The sequence below is a fragment of the Barbus barbus genome (assembly GCF_936440315.1).
Source record: "Barbus barbus genome assembly, chromosome: 4".
Taxonomy (NCBI): domain Eukaryota; kingdom Metazoa; phylum Chordata; class Actinopteri; order Cypriniformes; family Cyprinidae; genus Barbus; species Barbus barbus.
The window spans coordinates 39,500,355-39,524,571 of NC_136732.1; the positions used below are offsets into that span (position 1 = coordinate 39,500,355).

Here is a 24,217-nt window from a genome sequence, read left to right on the forward strand (position 1 = left end):
ATTTTCCAAATAATATTTTACACATTTATAATATTAATTTTTCACAATAATAAAGCAGTCCTTTATGCGTTAGCTGTCTTGCATGATCATGATTATATCAGGAATCTGAAATACTAAAACCCCTGAACTATAAAACAGTCATTTGCATCTTTTTAGCATACTTTTACATATTTTTCAGCAAATATTACAAAATATTTATCTACTTTATTTCTCACCTTTTAAAAATGTTCTATAAATGATATTATTTCAGTATTATCTTTAAGGCAAACATAGTCATGGATCATAAATCTAACCGTACAATTACTTATTCATCTGACTTATCCTGTAATACAAGTACTAATTTGTGGATTATGTTTAATAATAAGGTTTTTTATCCATCCATTTCTCAGTGGTGTCTCATTTATTGCAGGCTTTCATCCAAAGCAACACTAAAGCGAACACAGACCCAGCTCTGATATTTTGTACCAATAATCTCTTTTATTGTAGTGCAGAGAGAAGAACAGTGAGACTAAAGTGATTTATTTGCGTAGCGACCCCATCAGTCCAGAGCGAACGATGAAAACACCGTGAGAAACACACGAACGCAACTCATGAACATCAGCACTGTGACGAAACTCAGAGAGTGAAGAACAAACGAACCAAGCTCAGCGTCCGGACTGATGAGGCCCAGAGCACAGTGTTCACAGTCAGTAGTGTTTCTGCCTCAATAAATATCAGCAACAGACTTTGGTGACGTTACATCAAAAAAAAAAAAAACAGCAACCGGTGGAAACTCCTCCTCCAGCGGTTCATCCATGATTAGTGTCGTTAAAACACTGCAGCTCTCTGGACAAATCACTATAAAAGCACTTCTTCATTTGTTCGTGGCATTAAAGGTTTCTGTGCAGCAGATGATTGACGGATGGCAGAAGGCACCGAGTGTGTAAAGTGCGTTCACACGCACCCTAACCCTGATCAACACCCAAATCTACAGTAAAAAGACAGCATTAAAAGAATCAAAGGTTGATCTACTTCATCAAACACAGTGGTTTCTGGCGCTAATTAACACTAAGCTAAAACCCAGTTACACACTGACGCTCGGATCAACTAAAAAGAACAAAACTTCATCTAAAACAAATTGATAAAAGACATCCGCTCTCAGCAGGCTGATGACAGACAGAAGTGCTGCATGAGAGGTTAAGCGTTCGTCAGGATGCGAGGGGCTTTATCTGGGCTGCAGGCGGGACAGGCCTCTGCGGGCTTGTGTCCACTGTCTCTGCTGGGCCAGGAAGGACTGAGCCGGAGCAGAACCGGGTCCCGATCTCTCTCCGGCCACCTTCTGATGAAGAGCCATGCCCTGAGACACACACACAGAGAGAGACGGTCAACTCCAGCTCTACAAAATCAGCTCCACTTATCAACTAAGACCCTGTGAAATCAGTTTTTTCTAAATTCCAATTAATGTAAACCAAAATTATATTTTTCTATTTAAATATTTAAGGATTCAGTTTTTTTTTTTTCAGTTGTATTTTATTTATTTTCTGGATTCCATTTTAATGGTTGAATTAAATTTTAGATTCATTTTTTAGAGCGCTATGAAATATGTTCTATTTTCTATCATTCCCCAAATTCTCTTATTTTTTTTTATCATATATATATATATATATATATATATATATACATTTATTTATTTATTTTTTTTTGGTATTCAATTTTAATACCCCCCCCCCCCCCCCCCATCCCACCCCCTCCAAAAGAAAAAAAACAAGAAAATGTCCAATTAATTGTAATCGGAAAGTATACAGAATTGAATTGCAATTTATACCAACTAATCTTAAGGAAATATGTAGTTTTTTCCCCCTAAATTCAGCGTTTTTCATTTTCATTTTTTTCTGGAATCTGTTCAGTAATTAAAAAACATGTCTAATCAATTGAATTTCGAAAAAATTAACTTTATTACAATTTTTACAAAAATAGGGCTCTATGAAATGTTTAATTTAATTTTTCAGAAATTGTGTGTTTTAAAGTTTTCTGGATTTAAAACAATTGTTTTTTTAAATGGTGGTAATCAAACAAAAGGCATGAAAAACACTTTTGTTAATCTTTTAAAATGTAATCAAATTAAAATGTAACATTCCTTTTATTTTTGGCAGACAAAATGCTGCACAACAGAGGTTTACTGTTGAAATCAAACCTAGGAAGAAACTAAATTGTGAGACATTCCTCAGAAATACATTTTCGTTAACTTATTAGCTTATATTTACTACTTTCTCAAAGTATGCCACAAACAGATATAAAAAAATAATATAATACAATGAAAAATCCTTGAAGTCATTTAACAAAAATGTGATACTTTGAAACTCTCCTAAATGTGTTGAGAGTTTTGAAGGATTTTTTGCAGTCCTCACCATGTTGTACCAGGCTGAGATGATGAGCTTCTCCTCCTGGTCGTGTCTGGAGCGCGTCCTCTCGAAGTCATGCTGAAACACACAGAGACGAGCGTGAGATCAACACCACCAGTCACAGATAAACTGCGTGTGTGTGTGTGTGTGTGTGTCTGACCTCCAGGTGCTGTATCTTCTTGTCCTTCTCTGTCAGCTGGTTCTTCAGCACCTGAACTTCAGCAGGAATCACGCTGGGCTTCTGCTTGGGGTCCAGAGTCTTTATGACCTGAAACACACACACACACACACACACCTGGCGTTCAAGGAAACTGTTCTCTCACTATACAGCACTATCTCTCTGACGTCTGTACTGACGGTGCGAGCTTTCTCCACGTATCTCTTGTATCGCTCCTCCATCCGTCTCATGTCTTCATCCTTCTTCTTCAGGATATCCTTCAGCTCGTCGATCTTCTTCGCCACTGAGACACACACACACACAGAGAGAGAGAGAGTGTCTTTATCACTCTTCAAAAATCATTTATTTGTCATACTGTAATGAAACATACTCGTCTGTTCAAACTCTACTGACTCTGAATCATTTGAATGAATCAGTTCATTCAGATGAATCGTTCAATGAACTGGTTCAATTCAAAAGCACTCACAAAAGTCCCTGCACTGCATGGTTTCATTATTAAAGGAACAAAAATATATATATTATAGTTTCATTATTAAAAGAAAAAAAAAATTAAGCACAAGACAAAAACAACTCATTTTAATTCAGTCCAAGCTAACTTTTTTTTTTTTTAAAGACCAAAAATACCTATTATTGTAATATATTACAGAAATTAAAAATAAAGCTAAAAAGAAATATAAAAACCACAATATTACAAAATGACTAAAACTATGATAAAACTGGAAACTGAAAATATTATTCATATTACATTATAAATATAGAACATATTCTTTATAAAGACAAAAAAAACTACCATTTCACTTAATTAACAAGGCAACATTTATAATTTTCAATAATTTTCCAAGTACTAAAATTACTCAAACTAAAACAAAATTGGAAACTAAAAAATTACATTATAAAAATAAGTATATGATCATTTTTGTTATTTTATTTTTTACTTATTTCAGTCTGTTACCAAGGCAACATTTTAAATTTTCTTTAAGTACTAAAATGACTAAAACTGCAATAAAAACATTAAAGTTATATATAAAAAATCCCCACATAAAATCATATCAGCTTACTGAAACTATGATATTGAAAACTGAAAATATAATAAAAAGGCTAAATAGAGAAAAAAAGAAAAGCTACTTCAGTATTAATAACTTCTACAACAGTACATTCACAATACATTTATACATATATAAATAAAACACTTCATAATATTTACTCAATACTTATAATATTAAACATATTATTATTATTATTATTATATACACAAAGTATTTACAGATTTTTTTCATAAATCTTATTTACTCGCAGTAATGTTTGATACTTTATCTGATGAGTAGCTTGCAGTTTGATGAACTAGCTTCAGAGTAGCTTGTTGTGTGTCTGTGAGCTAAATCAATACAGATGGCATCCTGTGGCTGGTCTTGTGTGTGTGTGTGTGTGTGTGTGTGGACTCACTGTTACTGTCCACATGCGGCTCCAGGTTATCAATCACCTCCCGTTTCTTCTGCAGGTCAGAATGAGCTTCGTGGAGCTTCACTCTGATCAAACACACACAGCATTAACACAACATCCGATGAACACGCTGGCTCAGAGAGGACAGACAGAGACACTCACAGATGCTCCTCCAGCTTCTTCTTCAACAGAGACGACTGTCAGGGAAGAGAAACAGAGCAGTGAGACGCTGACCGATGAGGATTTGTGTTCATCACACACCATCAGTGATGATCACAGCGCATTAACAATCAGTGTCCAATCAGAAAGCAGACGGGCCTGTGGGCGGTACTTACAACGACCTGAGGCGGCAGATGATTGGTCGATTAGGAGAGGTGGGCGGATAAAAACAGACGAGCAGGCGTTAATTTCAGCACCGCAAACAAAACAGTTACAGATTTCACACATCAATCAACCAGAGACAGACAGAGGCTCTTAACAGGATACTGTGTGCTTTAACATCAGATTCGATGATCAGGTGAGTCATATTACATCAATCACTCACAGACAGATGGAAACCACTCAACCGTCGCTGTCTGAGGAGAGACACCACTCACTACACATTTAACATCCACTTCACGGGGATTTGACTGGAGCATGGGTTATCTGATTTATGATATGACCCTCACAAAAACTACTCAAACTTCACTCCAAAGTAAAAACTAAATTCTATCTATTAACAAAAATATATTTTAATATAATTTTCCAAAAAATTTTAATTTTAAAATGTAGCCAGTTACCAGAGCAACATTTATAATGCATTATTATTAAGTACTAAAATTACTAAAACTGAAATTAAAAATAAAGGCTAAGCAGAAATATAAAATTCTAATAAAAATGACAAAGGCACATAAAATTGCTAATTATATAAAAAATACATAAAACTGTATATATGCATAGACCTAGTTATTTAGTTCAACCCAAATTTCACTCCAAAAAAACCAACCCAGAATTATAAAAATAAAAAAAGTTAAATAAGTATAAATTACGATGATGTATAAATACTTTACAAATAATATATATTTTTAGTTTTTTAAATTAATTGTTATTTTTTAATATCAATTCTAAAACTAAAAATGTGAATTATAAAAAATACAAAAATATTTTATAAGGTACAAATAAAAAAGAAACCATAAAAACAAGTGAAAATTTCAACCAAAATACTACAATGATGTATAAATACTTCATAAATAATGTATATATTTTTAATTCATTGTCAATGCTACTCATTTTGTTTTCACAGGACTTCCCCATTTGGAAATGACTGGATGTTATTATGATATTATTGATTAATATTATTCAGCTCCGCCCACATTGACGTAATTTTCTCATGTCAAATCAATTTCGAGGTGGAACAAGTTATTACATTCAGAAGAAAAAGGACAAAGAATCTTTAGACTAAGGTCATTGTTGAATCGTTCGCAATAAGAGCAGAGTCAATTCTGTCTTAAATGAGGCAGATCGTCCATCAGACAGCAGCACTGAGTGTTTGGGGACTGAACGGAGTGATTTTAGCTCCGACACAATCATGACGTGAGGAATCAGTTTTCTGTGTGTGTGTGTGTGTGTGTGTGTTACTGACGTCCTCGGTCTTGCTGTCCTGCTCCCGTAAAGCTCTCTGCAGCTCCTCCACCTGAGCACTCAGCTCTGAGATCTGCTGCTGACTCAACCTGACACACACACAGAGAGAGATCATGTCACACTGCACTGCACATGCACTGATGTATCTGACACACACACACACACAGACCGGTTCTGCGTCTCGAGTGTGTTCTGGCAGCGCTGCGAATCCTCCAGCTGCGTCTGAAGCTCCTCCAGTCTGTGTCTGTACGAATCCTCCTGAACACACAGCGTCTTATTCTCCTGCTGCAGATGCACAACCGTGTCCCTGACACACACACAGAAAGCACATTCACATGTCAGACTCATCGTATGTACACAAATAAGTACCAAGGGTCATGTGACATGTGACACTGAAGACTGGAAAAATGATGCTGAAAGTTCAGCTTTGACTCAGAAATAAATTACATGTTAACATATTCACATAGAAAACTTTTGACCGCTAGTGTGTGATTAGTATTCAAATTTGAAACTGCTAAAATGTTTAACTAGTAAAGTCCAGAAACACTACAAGCTACTACTAAAAATAATTACCACCCACATTGACTATCAGTGATTGACACGACTATCAGATTGTGTAGTTTATGTAATTTATACAATTCATTACGAAAAGAAATTTTAGACTAAATATTAAATGATGCACCAATTGTTTTCATTACACCAAAAAAAGAAACAGAAAAAAAAATGATAATTATGAATAAATGTATGCATTAATCACATTTATTTAAAAATCAACACTGAAATACAAATGGAGTTACGCAAACTGCATCTGCACATTTAATTAACAGTTATATCAAATTTTTAATTATATAAACTGTTTGCTCAAATATTTTCGGTTCTGGAAATTTTTGTATATTGCTACTAAATATTAATACAAAAAAAATTATAATTCATATAACAGAAGTAAAAAAGTAGTATTTAATAAATCATTATATGACAAAAGATAATGATTAAAAATGCAACACTAGCAGGCTTTTTTATAGTTGTACTAAAACCATAAAAAACATTATTCACCGTTACTCATTAATTTAACTAAAACTGAATAACAAAAACTGAAATGAATATGAATAAACACACAGACATTTTTTTTAAATACAAAAACAACTAACTTACAAAAACTAAAATGAAACCAGAAAATCTAAAAATAAACTAATTCAGAATAGGGCTGTCAAAATTGGCTGAAAAACTAAATTCGAATTATATTCAAATTTAAAAGGCATAATTTCTGTTAGGGGGGGGGAAAGCTTTTGGCTTCTCTCCTGAGGCCACAAGAGGGCGCACCGAGCAAAATATTACTAATACATGTTTCTTCACAGGAAAAAATAAAAAAAATAACAGGACTATCTTTGAAAAAAAGTGCATAATGTTTAAAAACCATATAATTAATTACATTGCTTAAACAATTAGAAACAAAAAGTATCATGCATGTATGCATAGTTTAATAATAAGGACTGAAAACCAATCACAAATGAGCACTTTTTTCATTTAAAAACATGAGATGCAGTGGGATGCAGAAAAACTGCCATAAAGTCTGAAGACATTTTTTAAAAGTTGAACTTGCAACGGTGTGAACGGCCTGGTTTCAGTTTTGCGTTAAACAACATCTCCGCATTGTTCTCTTTTTCTGCAATATTTTAAATGAACAACGCAGCAGCGCCACATCCAGTGGGTTCAACTGGACAGGCTAAAAAAAAGCATTAAAATGCACCGACATCAGCATGGTCATCGCATCTTGTGTGCCACTGATAAGGCTGCCTGACGCACACCTAGCAACGTTTTTGCATTCAAATGTGGATTTTTATTTTAAATTCGACGAATATTCAAAAAGAATATTAATTAAAAAAACTATAATAGTATCTCAATGAAAATAAAATAGCATGGACTTCTGAGAATATATATATTTACATTTCTTAAATAGTAAATAATGTAAATGATCAAACAATGAAACAGTGTTGGAAATGTTTTAACCCTGGCTAGTGCTCACCTGAGCTCTGTAGGCATAATCTCTGCCGCCAGGCTGCCAACAGCTCCTGAAGCAGCGCTCAGAGAATCTGCAGACACAGGGAGAGAGAGCTGATTGGTTAAGAGTGTGAGAGAGGGCGGGGCTTGTTTATGTCTGTAGATGCAGTGTGTGACCTTTTAAGCACTGCTGCTGGACCTGAGCACATCTCAGCTCTATAGTCGTCTCTCTCAGCGTGTCTCGCTCACATATCAGCTTCTGCAGCACACACACACACACACACACACACACACAGTCATTCACGTTCACAGTCAGAGAATCACTCTGCTCTGACGCGAGGGATCAGTGTGGTACCTCTCTCTCCTTCAGAAGCGTCTCGTATTTGTCGTTGAGGTTCTTGTACTCAAACTGCCATTTCTCAGCTTTCATGGCCTCGGCCGAGTATTTGGCGCTCATCTCATGAGCCTGAGGAACACAAACATCCATCAGTCATTCATCCCAACGTAGTCCAGCTGACGTTTTGATCCATTTGAAGCAGTGAATTCACCAGTGAATCCAGCCTGTGTTGCAGTGTTTTCACATGGACATGAGGTTCATGAGGACTCAAAGCACTCTGGCCTAATTGTTGGAAGTGAAACAAAACTGACAGAATTTCTGATTTATGAACATCTGCTGTTGTCCGGACTGCTGAGAGAATCATTGGTACAACCCTCCCCACTCTCCAAGAACTGTACTTATCCAGAGTGAGCAAAAGGGCTGGTAAAATCACTCTGGACCCCTCACATCCAGCACACAACCTCTTTGAACTGTTACCGTCTGGTCGACGCTACAGAGCTCTAAGCACCAGAACGACCAGACACAGGAACAGTTTCTTCCCTCAGTCAATCCATCTCATGAACACTCAATAAATAAACGTGGAACACACAACTAATGCATTATCCATTCACCACACTCACTTATCTATATTATGTATGTATATATATATATATATATATATATATTTTTTTTTTTTTGCTGCTTTGTACATTGGTTATTGGCTATTTCTTGTTATTTTGTTTAATTACCTGTGTCCTGTCCTGTTGCTGTCTTTCTGTTGCACTGTGGAGCTTCTGTCACTACAACAAATTCCTTGTATGTGTAAACATACTTGGCCAATAAAGCTCATTCTGATTCTGATCTCTTTGCTGCATAAATTGTCTTTGGTGAGCAGTTTGCATTTGTGGCATTTAATGCATTTGCAGCAAACAAAGTGCTGTTGTAACTGTATGTTAGAGTGAATCTCACAAAAACAGCCCACATTTCCAGTTTTGCTGGCATCTAATGGGGAAAATTTAGTACTGCGTCCAAACAAAATTTTACTGAGATCTCATTTTTTGAGATATCAACCTCAAATTTGGAACACAACTTGTTTAGATTTATGGCTTTGATTTTCTAGCAGGTTTAGAGTTCAACATGTAACAAAATATATATTTTAGATAAAATATTGTTCATAAAGCATTTTCATAAACTTAAACTTCTATAACTTTTTTTTTTTTCATTTTTTAATCTTTTTTTACTTCAATGATAATCTGCCATGGGTCTTCTTTAAAATGAGACCAAACTTAACTCTGTGCTCCCAAGCTAAAATATTTTATGCACTAGGTACACAAAATTGTTACACTCAGTGCCTTTTGGACAACAATGTCCCCATTGAAACCCATTAAAAGAGCTATTTTTAAATCGCAGTGCCGCAGTGCCCTAAGTGCCAAAGTCGCAAAATTGAAACAGACTGTAGTTCCTAATATGCTGTAATATCTCATTTGTATTCCCTTCCACTAGATGGCAGACATGTAGTACATCGATTCTAGACCTAAATTGTTCGAGGAAACAGCAGAGCAAGTGAACTATCGTGTCATAGCGTCTGAGTAAATTGTGAGATTTGTGAAAGAAAATCGCCAAATGGCTAATAAAAAGTTGTACTGTGAGGATGTGTTGCAAATGTTATTCGCCGATTCTGACTCTGAAGGGGAATATTTGCCTTTTGGAAATGACGATCGGCCGTCTAATGATCGCCGTTCTCCCGGTACATCTTTTCCGCGCAATGGTGCCGCTGCGCAAGGCGCGATCGTTCACAAAGCACAAACAAGTGATCATTTCAACACCCAACGGGGATGGGGGTGGCAGGGGTGGACGTGGTCGTAGTGTCCATAGGAGAGCTGTTGCTCTCTGATGATCAGCCAGATTGCGCAGTTTGTTCTGATCGCGCGCGCTCTAAGGGCTGCCGGCAGACAGTACAGGTGCAGTCAGTGTGGGGTAGGTCTGTGCGCTGTGCCATGCAATGAGAGCTACCATACTCTCAAGAACTATAAACTGTCACATAGATACCTGATTGGGCAGATAGCTGGTCAACTGATCAAAAAATAGGCACGTATTTTACTATGGCACAGTAATATAGTAATAATTTACTGCTTTCTCCTGTTTTACTGTTGATTTCCTCTTTTCCTGATCATTTGGAATGAGGATAAAAAGACAAACAAACATGCAAATAAGTTCAAACATCCATTCAATATCTATTATTTCCTGAATATTACTGATGAACTGATCAAAAAGTAGGCTACTGTTCACATGCGTTTTACCACTATATAGTATAGTAATAGTAATAATTTAGTACTTTATCCTGTTTTATTGTTGGTTTCCTCTTTTCTGATCATTTGGAATGAGGAGAAAAAGACAAAAAAAAAACAATTAAACATCAATTCAATATCTACTATTTCCTGAATATTACGAAATTCAAGAGGGCCCACCCCCTGATGACGTCATAAAATACAAATTAGATGAGTATATTTACACCCCACATAAACTTTCGGTCATGCCCAACATTTTTCTAATTTACAGTAGATCTCTATCTTTAAGCGCTTTCAAGCCACAAGCTTTTGAAATCTTGATGTCAAAATCCAGCATTTTTTATAATGACACAGGTATGACATAGGTATGTGCCCCATGTCCCCACTTTTCAAAACGCTTATAAATCATACAGAGTGAGTTTTTTGGGGTGAAAGTAGAAATGCACAGTTTCCTGTGAGGGCTAAGTTTAGGTGTACGGTTGGTGTAGGGCAACAGCACACACAGTTTGTACAGTATAAAAACCATTACGCCTATGGGATGTCCCCACTTTTCACAAAAACAAACGTACGTGTGTGTGTGTGTGTATATATATATATATATATATATATATATATATATATATATATATATATATATATATATATATATACACACACACACACATACATACATACATGTACTGTACAATAAAACACATTCTATATATATTTATATGCATAGATAAATTACGCATACATGCATTTACTACAAAAATGAATTACTACTAGTAATAATAGATACAAAATGGCTAAAATGAAAAAAAATCTACTCAAAATAATAAAACAGTAATGTCTAAAATTACACTAACATTGATAAAAAAATATGAAACATTAAAAATTAAACTCACTTAAAAATAACAAGTAAATTCAAACTTGAAAACAAATTAATTACAAACTTAAATTAAAACATACATATACAGTATACAGGTGCTGATCATAAAATTAGAATATCATGAAAAAGTTGATTTATTTCAGTAATACCATTCAAAAAGTGAAACTTGTATATTAGATTCATTCATTACACACAGACTGATATATTTCAAATGTTTATTTCCTTTAATTTTGATGATTATAGCTGACAACTAATGAAAGTCCCAAATTCAGTATCTCAGAAAATTAGAATATTGTGAAAATGTTCAATATTGAAGACACCTGGTGCCACACTCTAATCAGCTAATTAACTCAAAACACCTGGAAAAGTCTTTCAATGGTCTCTCAGTCTAGTTCTGTAGGCTACACAATCATGGGGAAGACTGCTGACGTGACAGTTGTCCAAAAGACGACCATTGACACCTTGCACAAGGAGGGCAAGACACAAAAGGTCATTGCTAAAGAGGCTGGCTGTTCACAGAGCTCTGTGTCCAAGCACATTAATAGAGAGGCGAAGGGAAGGACAAGATGTGGTAGAAAAAAAGTGTACAAGCAATAAGGATAACCGCACCCTGGAGAGGATTGTGAAACAAAACCCATTCAAAAATGTGGGGGAGATTCACAAAGAGTGGACTGCAGCTGGAGTCAGTGCTTCAAGAAGCACCACGCACAGACGTATGCAAGACATGGGTTTCAGCTGTCGCATTCCTCGTGTCAAGCCACTCTTGAACAAGAGACAGCGTCAGAAGCGTCTTGACTGGACTGCTGCTGAGTGGTCCAAAGTTATGTTCTCTGATGAAAGTACATTTTGCATTTCCTTTGGAAATCAAGGTCCCAGAGTCTGGAGGAAGAGAGGAGAGGCACATAATCCACGTTGCTTGAGATCCAGTGTAAAGTTTCCACAGTCATTGATGGTTTGGGCTGCCATGTCATCTGCTGGTGTTGGTCCATTGTGTTTTCTGAGGTCCAAGGTCAACGCAGCCGTCTACCAGGAAGTTTTAGAGCACTTCATGCTTCCTGCTGCTGACCAACTTTATGGAGATGCAGATTTCATTTTCCAACAGGACTTGGCACCTGCACACACTGCCAAAGCTACCAGTACCTGGTTTAAGGACCATGGTATCCCTGTTCTTGATTGGCCAGCAAACTCGCCTGACCTTAACCCCATAGAAAACCTATGGGGTATTGTGAAGAGGAAGATGCAATACGCCAGACCCAACAATTCAGAAGAGCTGAAGGCCACTATCAGAGCAACATGGGCTCTCATAACACCTGAGCAGTGCCACAGACTGATCGACTCCATGCCACGCCGCATTGCTGCAGTAATCCAGGCCAAAGGAGCCCCAACTAAATATTGAATGCTGTACATGCTCATACTTTTCATGTTCATACTTTTCAGTTGGCCAACATTTCTAAAAATCATTTTTTTTGCATTGGTCTTAATTGATATTCTAATTTTCTGAGATACTGAATTTGGGACTTTCATTTGTTGTCAGTTATAATCATCAATATTAAAGGAAATAAACATTTGAAATATATCAGTCTGTGTGTAATGAATTAATCTAATATACAAGTTTCACTTTTTGAATGGTATTACTGAAATAAATCAACTTTTTGATGATATTCTAATTTTATGACCAGCACATGCATGCATGCATTTATGCATGTATGTATGTATGTATGTATGCATGCATGCTATATATATATATATATATATATATATATATATATATATATATACACACACATATATATATATATATATATATATATATATACACACATATATATATATATATATATATATATATATATATATATACACACATATATATATACATATAAATCTTGGATTGCTCTTCAGTGATGAACACAGCTCTGCAGTGTAAGCAGCGCTCCTTCACCTGTCTCTTGTAGGTGTCGAGCTGCGAGCGGATGGCGTTGGCTCGGCGCTGCTCCTCCTCCAGCTCGCAGGTGCGCTGCATGTACACGTGGTTCCTCTCCTCCAGCAGACGCACCTGTCTGCGCAGATCGCCCAAATCCTCCAGCTTGCGCTTGTACGTCTCCACCATGGCCTCCAGGTGACTCACGCGGTCGGACGAGTGCCTGCAGCAGGAAACACCGGTGATGAATACAGAAAGAGCGTTTCAAACAGCAGACAGCGAGGCGTCTCGCGTTTCGGACCTGAGGATGTCCATCTCGTCTTTGAGGGACTGGGCCTCCTGAGCGAGGCTGGTGAGCTCCTCGTTCCTCAGCTGCAGATCCGTCACCTCTCGCTCCAGAACATCTGCTCGCACACACAGGTCATCCCGACTGCTCTCCAGCCTCAAACACACAAACACACTCACACATTATCAGGCTGGGAGATTTGGGCTGGATGTTGTAGTAAGTTTGACAATGTTTAAACTCTAATATCACTGATGCGTAGAAGATATCAAGGTTAAAAGAACAGAAAAGGATATTTTTTTCATTTTGACCCAAAAGGACACAGCAGCCTTGGCATGAGATTTCTTTCTGGTTCACATTACAGCTGATAAACTATAAACAAGCTTTATGGGGTCATTTTTCACTCACATAATGCTAAAAATTGTCCATGTTTTTACACAGTACCGTAACGAAGCTTAAAAAAAATGACACAGAAGAAGAGGAGTCATTTTTCTATTTAAATATATATTTACAATAGAGAAATAGTTTGAATATCATATTATTTATATAATATTAAATGGAAATATAGTATTGTTTTTGTGTGAATGGATATAACCAGAAAATATTTTTTTTTATACTTTTTTGTAATTAATTATCTTCATTTATAACATAGCATAGAAATAATATTAATATCATACGATATTAACGTAACAGTGCATAATTAATTGTAATAATTAATAATACTATAATTCTTTTTGTATTTGTATAAATAGACATACAGAAATTTAAGTAATAATGATTAATTATATTAATTGTATTTATAATAATATTAATGTAATACAATGTAAATTATACTATATTATTTATTTTCAATTAATGATAAATATTAATTTAATTTATAATACAATATAGAAATAACAGTATTATATTATTAATAAAATACTACATAAATATTATAATTCTTTATATAATATTAAACATTTATAAAATTGTGTATATGTATGAATGGATTTAGCCAGAAATCAATTACGTAATAAATTTATAATGACAATTAATTTAATTTATAATAAAATATAGAAATAAAATTATCATATAAGTGCTAAAATATATACATAAATATGGTGCTATAATATTATAATAATTTTTATGAATGAATACTGCCAAAATTAAATTTAGTAATGATTAAGGATATACATTTTATTTATATGTATATGATCATATTGTTAATATAATACTAGATAAATATAAAACTATATTTCAAATATATATTTTTTTTATTTGTATGAATGGAAAACCAAAAGTTAATAATTATGACTACATACTATATAATAATGAAACACTCTGGGCCCTGTCGTGGAGCTGCGCGAGGGGCCTCACACCTGTAGTTCTCCTCCTGCAGCTGCTCCATCTGACTCTGCAGCAGCAGCAGCTTCTTGTTGGTGATGGTGGAGGGGACGTCAGGCGTCTCGCAGTGACTGAGACGCTCCCGCAGAGACTGAAGCTCCACCTGCAGCGAGGACTTCTCCTCCATCAGAACAGACACCTGAATCACACACAAACATCTAATGTATTACTCAAGTCAGCCTTCCTGCTTTTATTATCATTCAGTTCAGCGGTCACCTGCTGCTGGAGGTCGCGGCAGCGCTGGGATGTGAAGTCTCGATCGTCCATCTCTTCACTCAGAAAATAATACTTCCTGGACTGAGTATCAACAGGACGAGAAAACATAAGATAATGCAGAAAACCCAAGCCTGTCTGATCCTAAACACCACTCACTCACTCACCTGACTGTCGAAATCACCGAACGTCTCTGGAGTTCCTGCCTCCACGGGCTCTTTGGTGAGCAGCTGAGACACAAACACAGCAAGACCTCCATTAGATTAACAGCACATGCTCACTCTGCTGCTCATTACAGATCTACACGCCGCCTTCTGGGAGAACAGAGCAGGTTTCCCACCGATCAATGGAGAGACTGTCCTCCTCGTTGTTTGAATGGAGGAAGTTACAGAGAAAACATTTGAATAAAGCCCAAAAGTGACAATTGAGACCTGAAGTACTTCACATTCACATCCTCCACGGGGACTTCATTTATGTATTTTGGAGCATGTGTGTGAATAAAAAAAAAAAAAAAAATCCCAGCAGGTCCTTGAAAAGACTAAAAAATTTAGTTGTATGAAATTTAATGTTATAAGAAGTCTATACACTGCCTTTCAAAAGATTTAGAATGTTTTTTGTTTTTTTTAACTGTCTCTTCTGCTCATCAAGGCTGTAATTATTTGATCACAAATACTTGGATAAAAGCATCTGCTAAATGACTAAAAGTAAAAAGTAAAGCGTGTAAAGACCATCGACCCTACCGTGCGACTCCACCGGAAAAGGGTATAAGTATCGCTTTTTATTTTTCCTCTTTCCTACAACTTGTTTCACTTCTGTTTCAGTTTTTTATAACCATTTCTTACTATGTGTAAGTAAGTTGCTGTTTTAAAACATGTGTGCTTGGCTCAGTGTTGATGTCTGTATAGGTTGTTTATTCAGTTTTAGTTTGATTTAATTTTAGTTATTTTAGTACTTCATACTATATGGATATGAAATAATATATATATTGAATTTATTTTTATATGTATGTCAGGGCTCGCAAAATCGCTAGCCCGACGTCCCGGGGCTATTGTGTTTTCCAGTCGGGCTACCAAAATGCATCACTGCCCTGCCCGACGGGCCTTAAATACAGGGCTCCCACGCAGTGTTCCCTCTAAGCTGAGCGCTCTTCTTCCACCGTGGCCGCGCAGAAGAAATAATGTGCCTCGCGCACACACAAATGAGTTGGGAAGCCATTTGATTGAATGCCGCCAGTAAAAGGGAAAGAATAGCAAGGCTCGGGCAAACCGCTCTAGAGCTGATGTCACGACAGAGTTAGAACCGGTTTCACAGAAAGAGAACGATATGCACCAAATGAGTCGCTGTAGAAACTGAATACTTCAATGGTTGCGGTGCGCTCAACACGAGAGACAACACAAACGCAATGACATGAGAAATACAACATCCTCATGTATTAAAGAAGAGTGGCTTGATTAAGTGCTGGAAATAGCGGAGGATGATATAGCTGTCTAAACTTCATAACGATGTTTAGACAGCTATAGAAGAATATGTTCACTTTTTTTATATTTAACTTACAGATCTCAGCTTAAGTTTTGCTATAGTTTCTTTTCTATTCTATCAGTTTAAATAGTTTGTTTTGATAATATATTATGTTAGGGCTATATTATAAACCTGATAAATAATTGACCTTGTTTTTGAGTCTCTGAGTCTCTTGCTCATCAAGGCTGTATTCATTTAAAAAATACAGAAAAAACAGTGATATAGTGAAATATTATTGTAATTTCTAATATTGGTTTCCTATTTTAATACCTATACTTTAAAACAGCATTTATTCCTGTGATCAAAGCTGAATTTCAGCATCATTACTCCAGTCTTCAGTGTCACATGATCCTTCAGAAATCATAATAATATGCTGATTTATTATGAGTGTTGAAACTGTTGTGCTGCTTAATATTTTTTTTGGAACATGTGAAACATTTTTCTTTGATTCTTTGAGGAATAAACAGTTAATAAGAGCAGCAATTATTCAGAATAGAAATCTTTTTTAACAATAGAAGTCTTGACTATCACTTTCTATCCATTTAACACATCTTTGCTGACTAAAAGTATTAAATTAAAAAAGTAAAAAAATCTACTGACCCAGACTGGAGTAATCATGCTGAAAATTCAGCTTTGCTTCACAGGAATAAATTATATTTCACATATATATTTTTTTTTCCTGTAGTTTTGATCAAATAAATGCAGCCTTGAGCAGAAGAAACTTAAAAACAAAACATACAAAATCGTACTGATCCCAAACTTTTGAACAGCAATGCATCTTGAATGGTATAACAAACATCTTCATTTTTAAAGATCTTAAATTTCGGAACAGAAAAGCAAGAATGGTGAAACCGCTTAACGTGATTATTAAACTTCAAAAGGCTATGATTTACTGAAATAAGAGCAGTTTCAGAGCAGTTTACAATAAAATAAAACTGCACATTTATGCCAAACGATTGCTCATTATAGACTGTTTATCAATTATGAAAGTGTATATTATAATATGTAAATAGAAGATATGATGGTAAGTGTGAATATTTCATCTCCATCTGTTCAAATGAACAGACATTTCAAAATAAGAGTCCTTGTGTATTTTGGGCTTGTTTATAATTATAAGTCCAGTGTTATGCATAACGTTTTTTCTCATGGTTATTATTGGTATTTTGATTACACAAACCGTATCTGGCATTAAAAGTAATTGTAAATTATATATAAACTAATAAAGAATGCAGTTTAAAGCAAAATATTAAAAAACCCAGCACACAATTTGTAATGTGATTAAATTATTCTGCATGCAAATTTCTCCTTGCATCTCTTTACTGAGGAGAAGCTTACATTACTTGCTCAATTTTAATTTTTTTTTATATGCTCCTATATTTTTCAGCTTCGAAGCACAAGTGCTTTTTTGGAAATAAGTGTGTAACGGAGGCGTGTTGTGTACCTCTTGTATAGCCGTCATCACAACATGCTGTACTGATTCCTCCAGCGTCATGATCTGCTGAATGTGCTCTGAGAAAGGAAAGAAAATCATATAGTTATGACATTTAGGCTGATGGTTAATTAACAGATCCCCCCCAAAAATAAAAACATAAAATAAAATAAAAATAAACGCTATTTTACAGATAAATTATTCTAAAGTCATTTTAAAAAACATACACCTAAGGAAGTCATTATTTTACATGGAACGAGGAAATATTAATTAAATATTAAGGCTCGGTAAAAAAAAAGAAAAAAAAACCAGTAAGAATTATTAATTACATTTTAATTATTAAAATATTTAAAATAAATAAAAATAAAATATTGACACTGCACATTGTACAATATTTTATATTTAATTTAATTTATTATCTTAGTTTTAATGATAGTCATATTTAATTGGTATATCACAATTTCATTTATTATAGTAATGCAAAACCCTGAAGACTTTAACAGGCAGAAAGCAGGAGATGTTGAGTATGTTTTACTACGGCTTCACATGTGTTTCTGAATACTTCTAAACATCATCAGATTACTAAATGTTTCAGAGCCCATTAACACCTGTTCTGTCAGGTTGATAACAGGTGTAAACGGCGTTTCTCTGGTTTTTCCCATCACTCCCCTCTAGTGATTTCTCTCATAGTGCTCGAGTCTCTCATGCTGTCAGCGGGGGTTGCTCCAATCTCAGCTCAGCTTTTGTTCTCTTTTTCTAGTCCATCTATCAGACCGTAGCACTGTGAGGTCACATGACTGATCATGTGACTCAGGGCTTGTAATCTCTGGTGTACCTTGTTTCTGATCGCAGCTGACGGCGCAGCCCAGAACCAGCTGAAGCAGACGACCCAGTTCAGTCACGTCCCCCATCTCACCGATCAGACACACGTCAGGAACGTGATCGTCAGACACCTGCTGACTCAACACCTGACACACACAACACAATACACGTCACTAGGTAATAGCAGCCTCAATAACAGGTTAATATAACTAAAAGCTTCAACAGAGAACATGTAGTAACGAGTTAAAATATAACAGACCCATTGTACAGACACATATGTATTCATACACACATCTGTGTATGTATACATAAATGTGTGTACAATGGATCTGTTTTATTTTTTTTATCACTGATGCACTACTACAGTTTTTAATATTTTGAATTAGATTTTTTCTCTTCTCCGTATTTATATTCTGTATATTTTCTCTCATCCATAGTATTTATATTTTATTCCTTTATCTTGTTTATGTTGATTTGTTATGTACTTTCTGTTATTTTAGTATCATTGATATACTACTAGTTCTAATATTTTGAACTCGATTTCATTTTTATATTTTCCCTTATTATTTAATTATTTAATTAAATTAAGTATTTGTTATGTCTATATAGCATGTATTAGTTGTATTCAGTCATTTCATTTATTTTTGTATATATAGTTTTATATATATATATATATATATATATATATATATATATATATATATATATATATATATATATATAGTTTATTTGTTTATGTAGTTTTATTTATTGTAATATTCAAAGTAAAATAAACAAATGTGAGAAATGTTGCCTTGGCATTATTTAATTCATGTTTTTTTTTTTTTTTTTTTTTTTTTTTTTTTTTAAGTAGTTAACTAGTTATTGTAGTATTTAAATTTAAATTCCTAAAAATGAGAAACAATATAATAATATCTAAATATATAATGGAAGTATATTTTATAATACATTTACTATATAAAAGTGCATATTTTATCCTTTAGTTGTTATTCACACACACACACACACACACACACATACATATCCCTTTTATGTGAACATCTGGTTCAAAGGTAAGCAGGAAAGCAGCTTTTGATAGACTTCAATCACACAAAAACATAACTTACATCATGATAATACTCCATCATGCTCTGCAGGATCTTCTTGAGGTTGCTGACCTGTCAGAGCACATGTGTGTTTACTCAGACCCATGATCATCCAGTATACTGTACAGAAAACATCTTTACTAGAAAGAAATCTAATCAAACTAAAGTACCTTCAGCCTCCAGTTTGTGCCGTCATCCTCTTTTATCCTGTTGAGCCACGTCTCATTAAACCAGGACGAATCTCTGACAGAAACAGAACAGAAACGCTCTTAAAGCACAGAGCCACTGAATGACAAGTATTCACTATCAGCTGTCATATTTGACATATCAGATGCACACATGCATCCGGCGCATCTGTCAGATCAGCTTTCACATGAATAGTTGACAATCCTTCATAAACATTTGCAGGAAGTCACACCCACATTTTGTTGAGCACATGTGCGATGGCCACGCCGCTGGTCAGCTCATGTTTGCTCGTGCACGACGGCACCTGAAACGTCTGCAGCTGAAACACAGAAAGGGACAGAAAATTAGACAAATACAGACATGAAAAGTGAATTACAAAAATAGGACAGAGTTGAAAACTTGTGTTAGGTCTAAGACACCTTTTAGAAAAATTTAATTAAATATATAAATAAAAAAATATATATTAAAATAAATAATTCAAATAAAGCAAATAAACAATACAAATGGATTAAAGTAAAATTAAACAGTACTATAGTGAACAGATGTGTTTCTGATAAATATAAATAAAATATTTAATTTTTTTTCAAATAAAGCTTTACAAATATTTATGAAATATTTTTATGCACAGTATAAATGATAATAAACAAATAATAACAAACGTTCATACCTACTTTGATATCTACATACTGAGTAATTGTTACAGAACAACATACTGTCAAAGTAAAATTATAGGTTATTTATTATTTTTAGTACATATACAGCAGTATGTCTCAAAAATGAGATCAAAAACAATAAGTTTGCTTCAGCAAATAGAGTCAGGGTTTGTTCCTCGATTGTGAAGGACATGTTTGTTATTTTATTTGAGGAGAATATATTGATTTCATCGGAGGTCAAGTTGTTTTGAACTCTTATAACTAGTCTTTAAACTCATTTCAGGACCTTTGTTCAGTTACATAATGAGTTTAACACACACATGCAGAGCTGTATAAAGCACTAATAATATACGAGCGTATAATAAACAGAAAACGGCGATTAATTCATTAAAACTCGGTGAACTGTGAGAATCCACCTGCTGCTAACAGGCTAGCGCGCTAAACACAAACAAACCACTAACGTTACTTCATTCTCGCTCAACGCAGACGGACGCTCTTTAATGTCATCTGAAGAGACGGGAAGGGGTTTATATCTTACCCAGATGAATAAAGAGTCACTCAGTCGGTGTTTATCGAGGCTCATGGTGCAGGTTTGTTGCTACAAACTCCAGCAGCGCTGCTAAACGCGCTCGCGAGATCTTGCGCCTAGCGATCGCTCGTAGCCATAGCAACACATATTAAATTAAATATATGTCAATAATATTGAACTTACACAAATATCAGTTTAACCAAAAGTTAAAATTCCGTCATTTACTCACCCATGAGTTTCAAACCTGTATCAAAGTCTATCTTCTGTTGAACACAAAAGAAGATATTTTGAAGAAACCAAGTTGACTTTCATAGTATTTTTATCCATAATATAGAAGTCAAAGTAATCATATCGCTATCACGCTACATTTCCATCATATATATTACATTCTGGTGTAATAAAGTTTGTATACAGCGGTTCGTGAATGTAGATAATGGGTTAAAATGACAAAACTGCAGAAAAAAACTAAATCCAAAGTAAGGCCAGTGTGAATCAGATCTGTTGTGAACACTAGATGTCAGAAGCCAACAGTGTTAAAGTTTGTTTTTTATTATTATTATCGACCAGAAATGTACATAAAACACACCAGAGTGTACAAACAATTGATTCATTAATTAAAACTGTTTATTCGTGAAAAATCTCGCAAGTCTTTTTTGCTTTTTTATTTTTATTAATGCTCAAAAGTCAAAAACATTATAAAAAAATAATACAACCAATAATAAACAAAATAAAATAAAAACAAATAAAGAGGAGAGAGGGGGGGGGGGGGGAGGGGGTTATTACATTACAAACGGGAAAAAAAGACTTACATGTTATGTTATTAAAGAGTATTTCCTTCTTTAATTATTACAATGTTCTGGTGTAGTAGTCTCTTGAAGAAAATGAATGAAATCTGGCTTGGATCCTTGCCATTTCTTCTTATGTATGTGACATTTTCCCAAAATAATAAAAAGTTGTGGGCAGAACTTTTCTAGAATATTTTCCTCACAGATCGAGCCCATGTCAATTTGACAAAATTACTGGAGAAATTAGTACTTTTTATTTTTTTTCATCATGACTATAAGTGCTGAAGCTCCCTAAATTCACACGACTTTATATTAGTCTTGACATGTTTCTGACACGTTCATACGCGCTTACGTCACTTCCTGCTTCTCCCTTCCGGCCTGTCAATCACCCGCGGTTACCCAACACCTCTTATTGCACTTACTGTAAGTTTGTTGTGTAACTTATCTAAATACTAAATACTGCACAGGGGAAAAAAAGTCTCCATTTATTTTGACAGGTCTGAAGCGGTGGAGGAGGCCGCAGGGTCACTGGTTTACATGCTGCTCTCTGGTTATGGTTAGTCATCCTCCAGAGCTTCATGAGTAACCAGCTGGGGTTTTCAGAAGAACCGGCGGAGGGCTATTTCCATCCAGGAACCTTCCTCTTCTCGAGCCGTCTCTCCATCCAGATGTGCTTCCTAAAACTACTTCCCTTAAATAACTGTGACACATTATTTTTCTTTCCTCTCTTCTAAGTGGACGTTTAACATACTATGTTGTCAAAGCATCAACACCTAATAATACAAAGAAAAAGGGGAAATAATGAAGTGGAAGTAATGATAATGAAAATATGAATAACAAAATATTTAATAAAAAAAAAATAGACAATCTAGAAAATGAAATACACTAAACTTTCATCAAGACACCAATGGACAGTTTATTTGAATGATTTAAATAATACTTCATCATAATACATGTTATAATAAATATAATTATTCTTAATATTGTTGAAATATAATTTGATAAGTTTAATATTTTCTATAATAAATAGTACATTAAATAATAATTGTGTCTATTATAAAATGTAAATCTAAATGGAAAGTCTTAATATTGCTGAGATTATTATATTAGCTATTTATTTAAAATATAAATAAATAGCAAAAATTATTTATTTAAAATATAAATAAATAGCAAAAATTAATAAAAAAAAAAACACTACATTTTCAAAACATTAATGAACATTGTCTTTAAATTTTTAATACTGATACATTTTATAGTAATAAATTAATATAAATAATACATGTTAATCATATTTCTTACTATAAAATATATAAAAATGTAATAATCTGTATGTTTCTTTGAAAATAGTGCATCTGATACATTTTTAAACTTTAATCCCTCAACAATATACATGATTCGAGGAATCATTCATGTCTGGAGCACAAAAGTATGACAAACAATCAAATGAAATGATACTTCATTCAGAAGAGCTCACTACAGATTCTGGATGCTGGTAAAGTGACGTTTTTCAGACTCTAATTTAGGGTTGCACACCCACATCTGACGTCAGAACAAACTAAACAGACTCTGTTTGAAACACAGCTTCTGATGCAGACTGAATATGGAAAGCAGACAGGGCCAAAAGCCCTTTAAAGGAACGCGTGAAATTCAACCATGTCAACAAACACTTTTTGTCCGTGTTAACACAACAACACACACAACAGCTGATGAAATTGCTGTATTTGAGACTATATTTGCACATGTGTTGCGAAAATAAATTTGTATATACAAAAACAACAGAAATCATGTTTATTTATGGATATCATCATAAATATGCCGGACATCAGACGTTGTATTTGTTCATGAGGGATAACACATCGGTATGTTGTGTGTAATGTCAGTCTTATGTTTTGATTTCTCTTGTCCTTTTTAGTTTAGTTCAATGTTCTTTCTCAGGAAAAAAGTATTAATTTGCATTGTAACATTCATTAATTTATTCTGGTACAGTAGATATCAGTAAAGCAATGTTGCAATGAACTAAAAAAATATTAATATGTAGGTAAATCTACTCTAAAAAGTATTTGAACACGTCCAGAATGATTTTTCATCTGAACACTATAAAACTGTGCATCTTTACTCATAGCAAAAAAAACATGGCCAGAATGTGCGCGTCTACATATATAAAGAAACGCAGACAAACAGTGCATGTTCACATGGTGAAATTTCACGTGTTCCGTTTAAAGGCTTTTAGCCCCGTCTGCCTTCCATACTTCTGAGGCAGACTGAATGCATGATGGTTCTGTGGGTGTCCAGACAGACGGGCGAGAGTGTTGGCACAT

At 34.6% G+C, this 24,217-nt stretch overlaps 1 protein-coding gene across 2 annotated transcripts; it reads right to left on the reverse strand.

Annotated features, from left to right (window-relative positions):
- Nucleotides 1–451: 451 nt before the first annotated feature.
- On the reverse strand, nucleotides 452–21,617 carry LOC306863320 (protein Hook homolog 2-like). 2 transcript variants are annotated; one of them, XM_079406575.1, is made up of 22 exons: nucleotides 21,124–21,617; nucleotides 20,169–20,251; nucleotides 19,917–19,989; nucleotides 19,768–19,818; nucleotides 18,675–18,807; nucleotides 17,852–17,919; nucleotides 15,060–15,122; nucleotides 14,896–14,976; nucleotides 14,655–14,818; nucleotides 13,315–13,455; nucleotides 13,035–13,236; nucleotides 7,973–8,083; nucleotides 7,795–7,876; nucleotides 7,643–7,709; nucleotides 5,789–5,926; nucleotides 5,621–5,708; nucleotides 4,162–4,196; nucleotides 4,003–4,085; nucleotides 2,739–2,842; nucleotides 2,542–2,649; nucleotides 2,388–2,459; nucleotides 452–1,336 (listed from the first exon to the last, which is right to left on the reverse strand). In XM_079406575.1, exons 1-22 carry the CDS (start codon nucleotides 21,166–21,168, stop codon nucleotides 1,205–1,207), a joined length of 2,124 nt encoding a protein of 707 aa, XP_079262701.1. In that variant the 5' UTR covers nucleotides 21,169–21,617; the 3' UTR covers nucleotides 452–1,204. The 2 variants fall into 2 exon arrangements, 1 of the variants encoding a protein (XP_079262701.1); XR_013783672.1 differs by lacking the exons at nucleotides 452–1,336; nucleotides 2,388–2,459; nucleotides 2,542–2,649; nucleotides 2,739–2,842 and having other exon boundaries at nucleotides 4,010–4,085; nucleotides 4,335–5,708.
- Nucleotides 21,618–24,217: the final 2,600 nt, after the last annotated feature.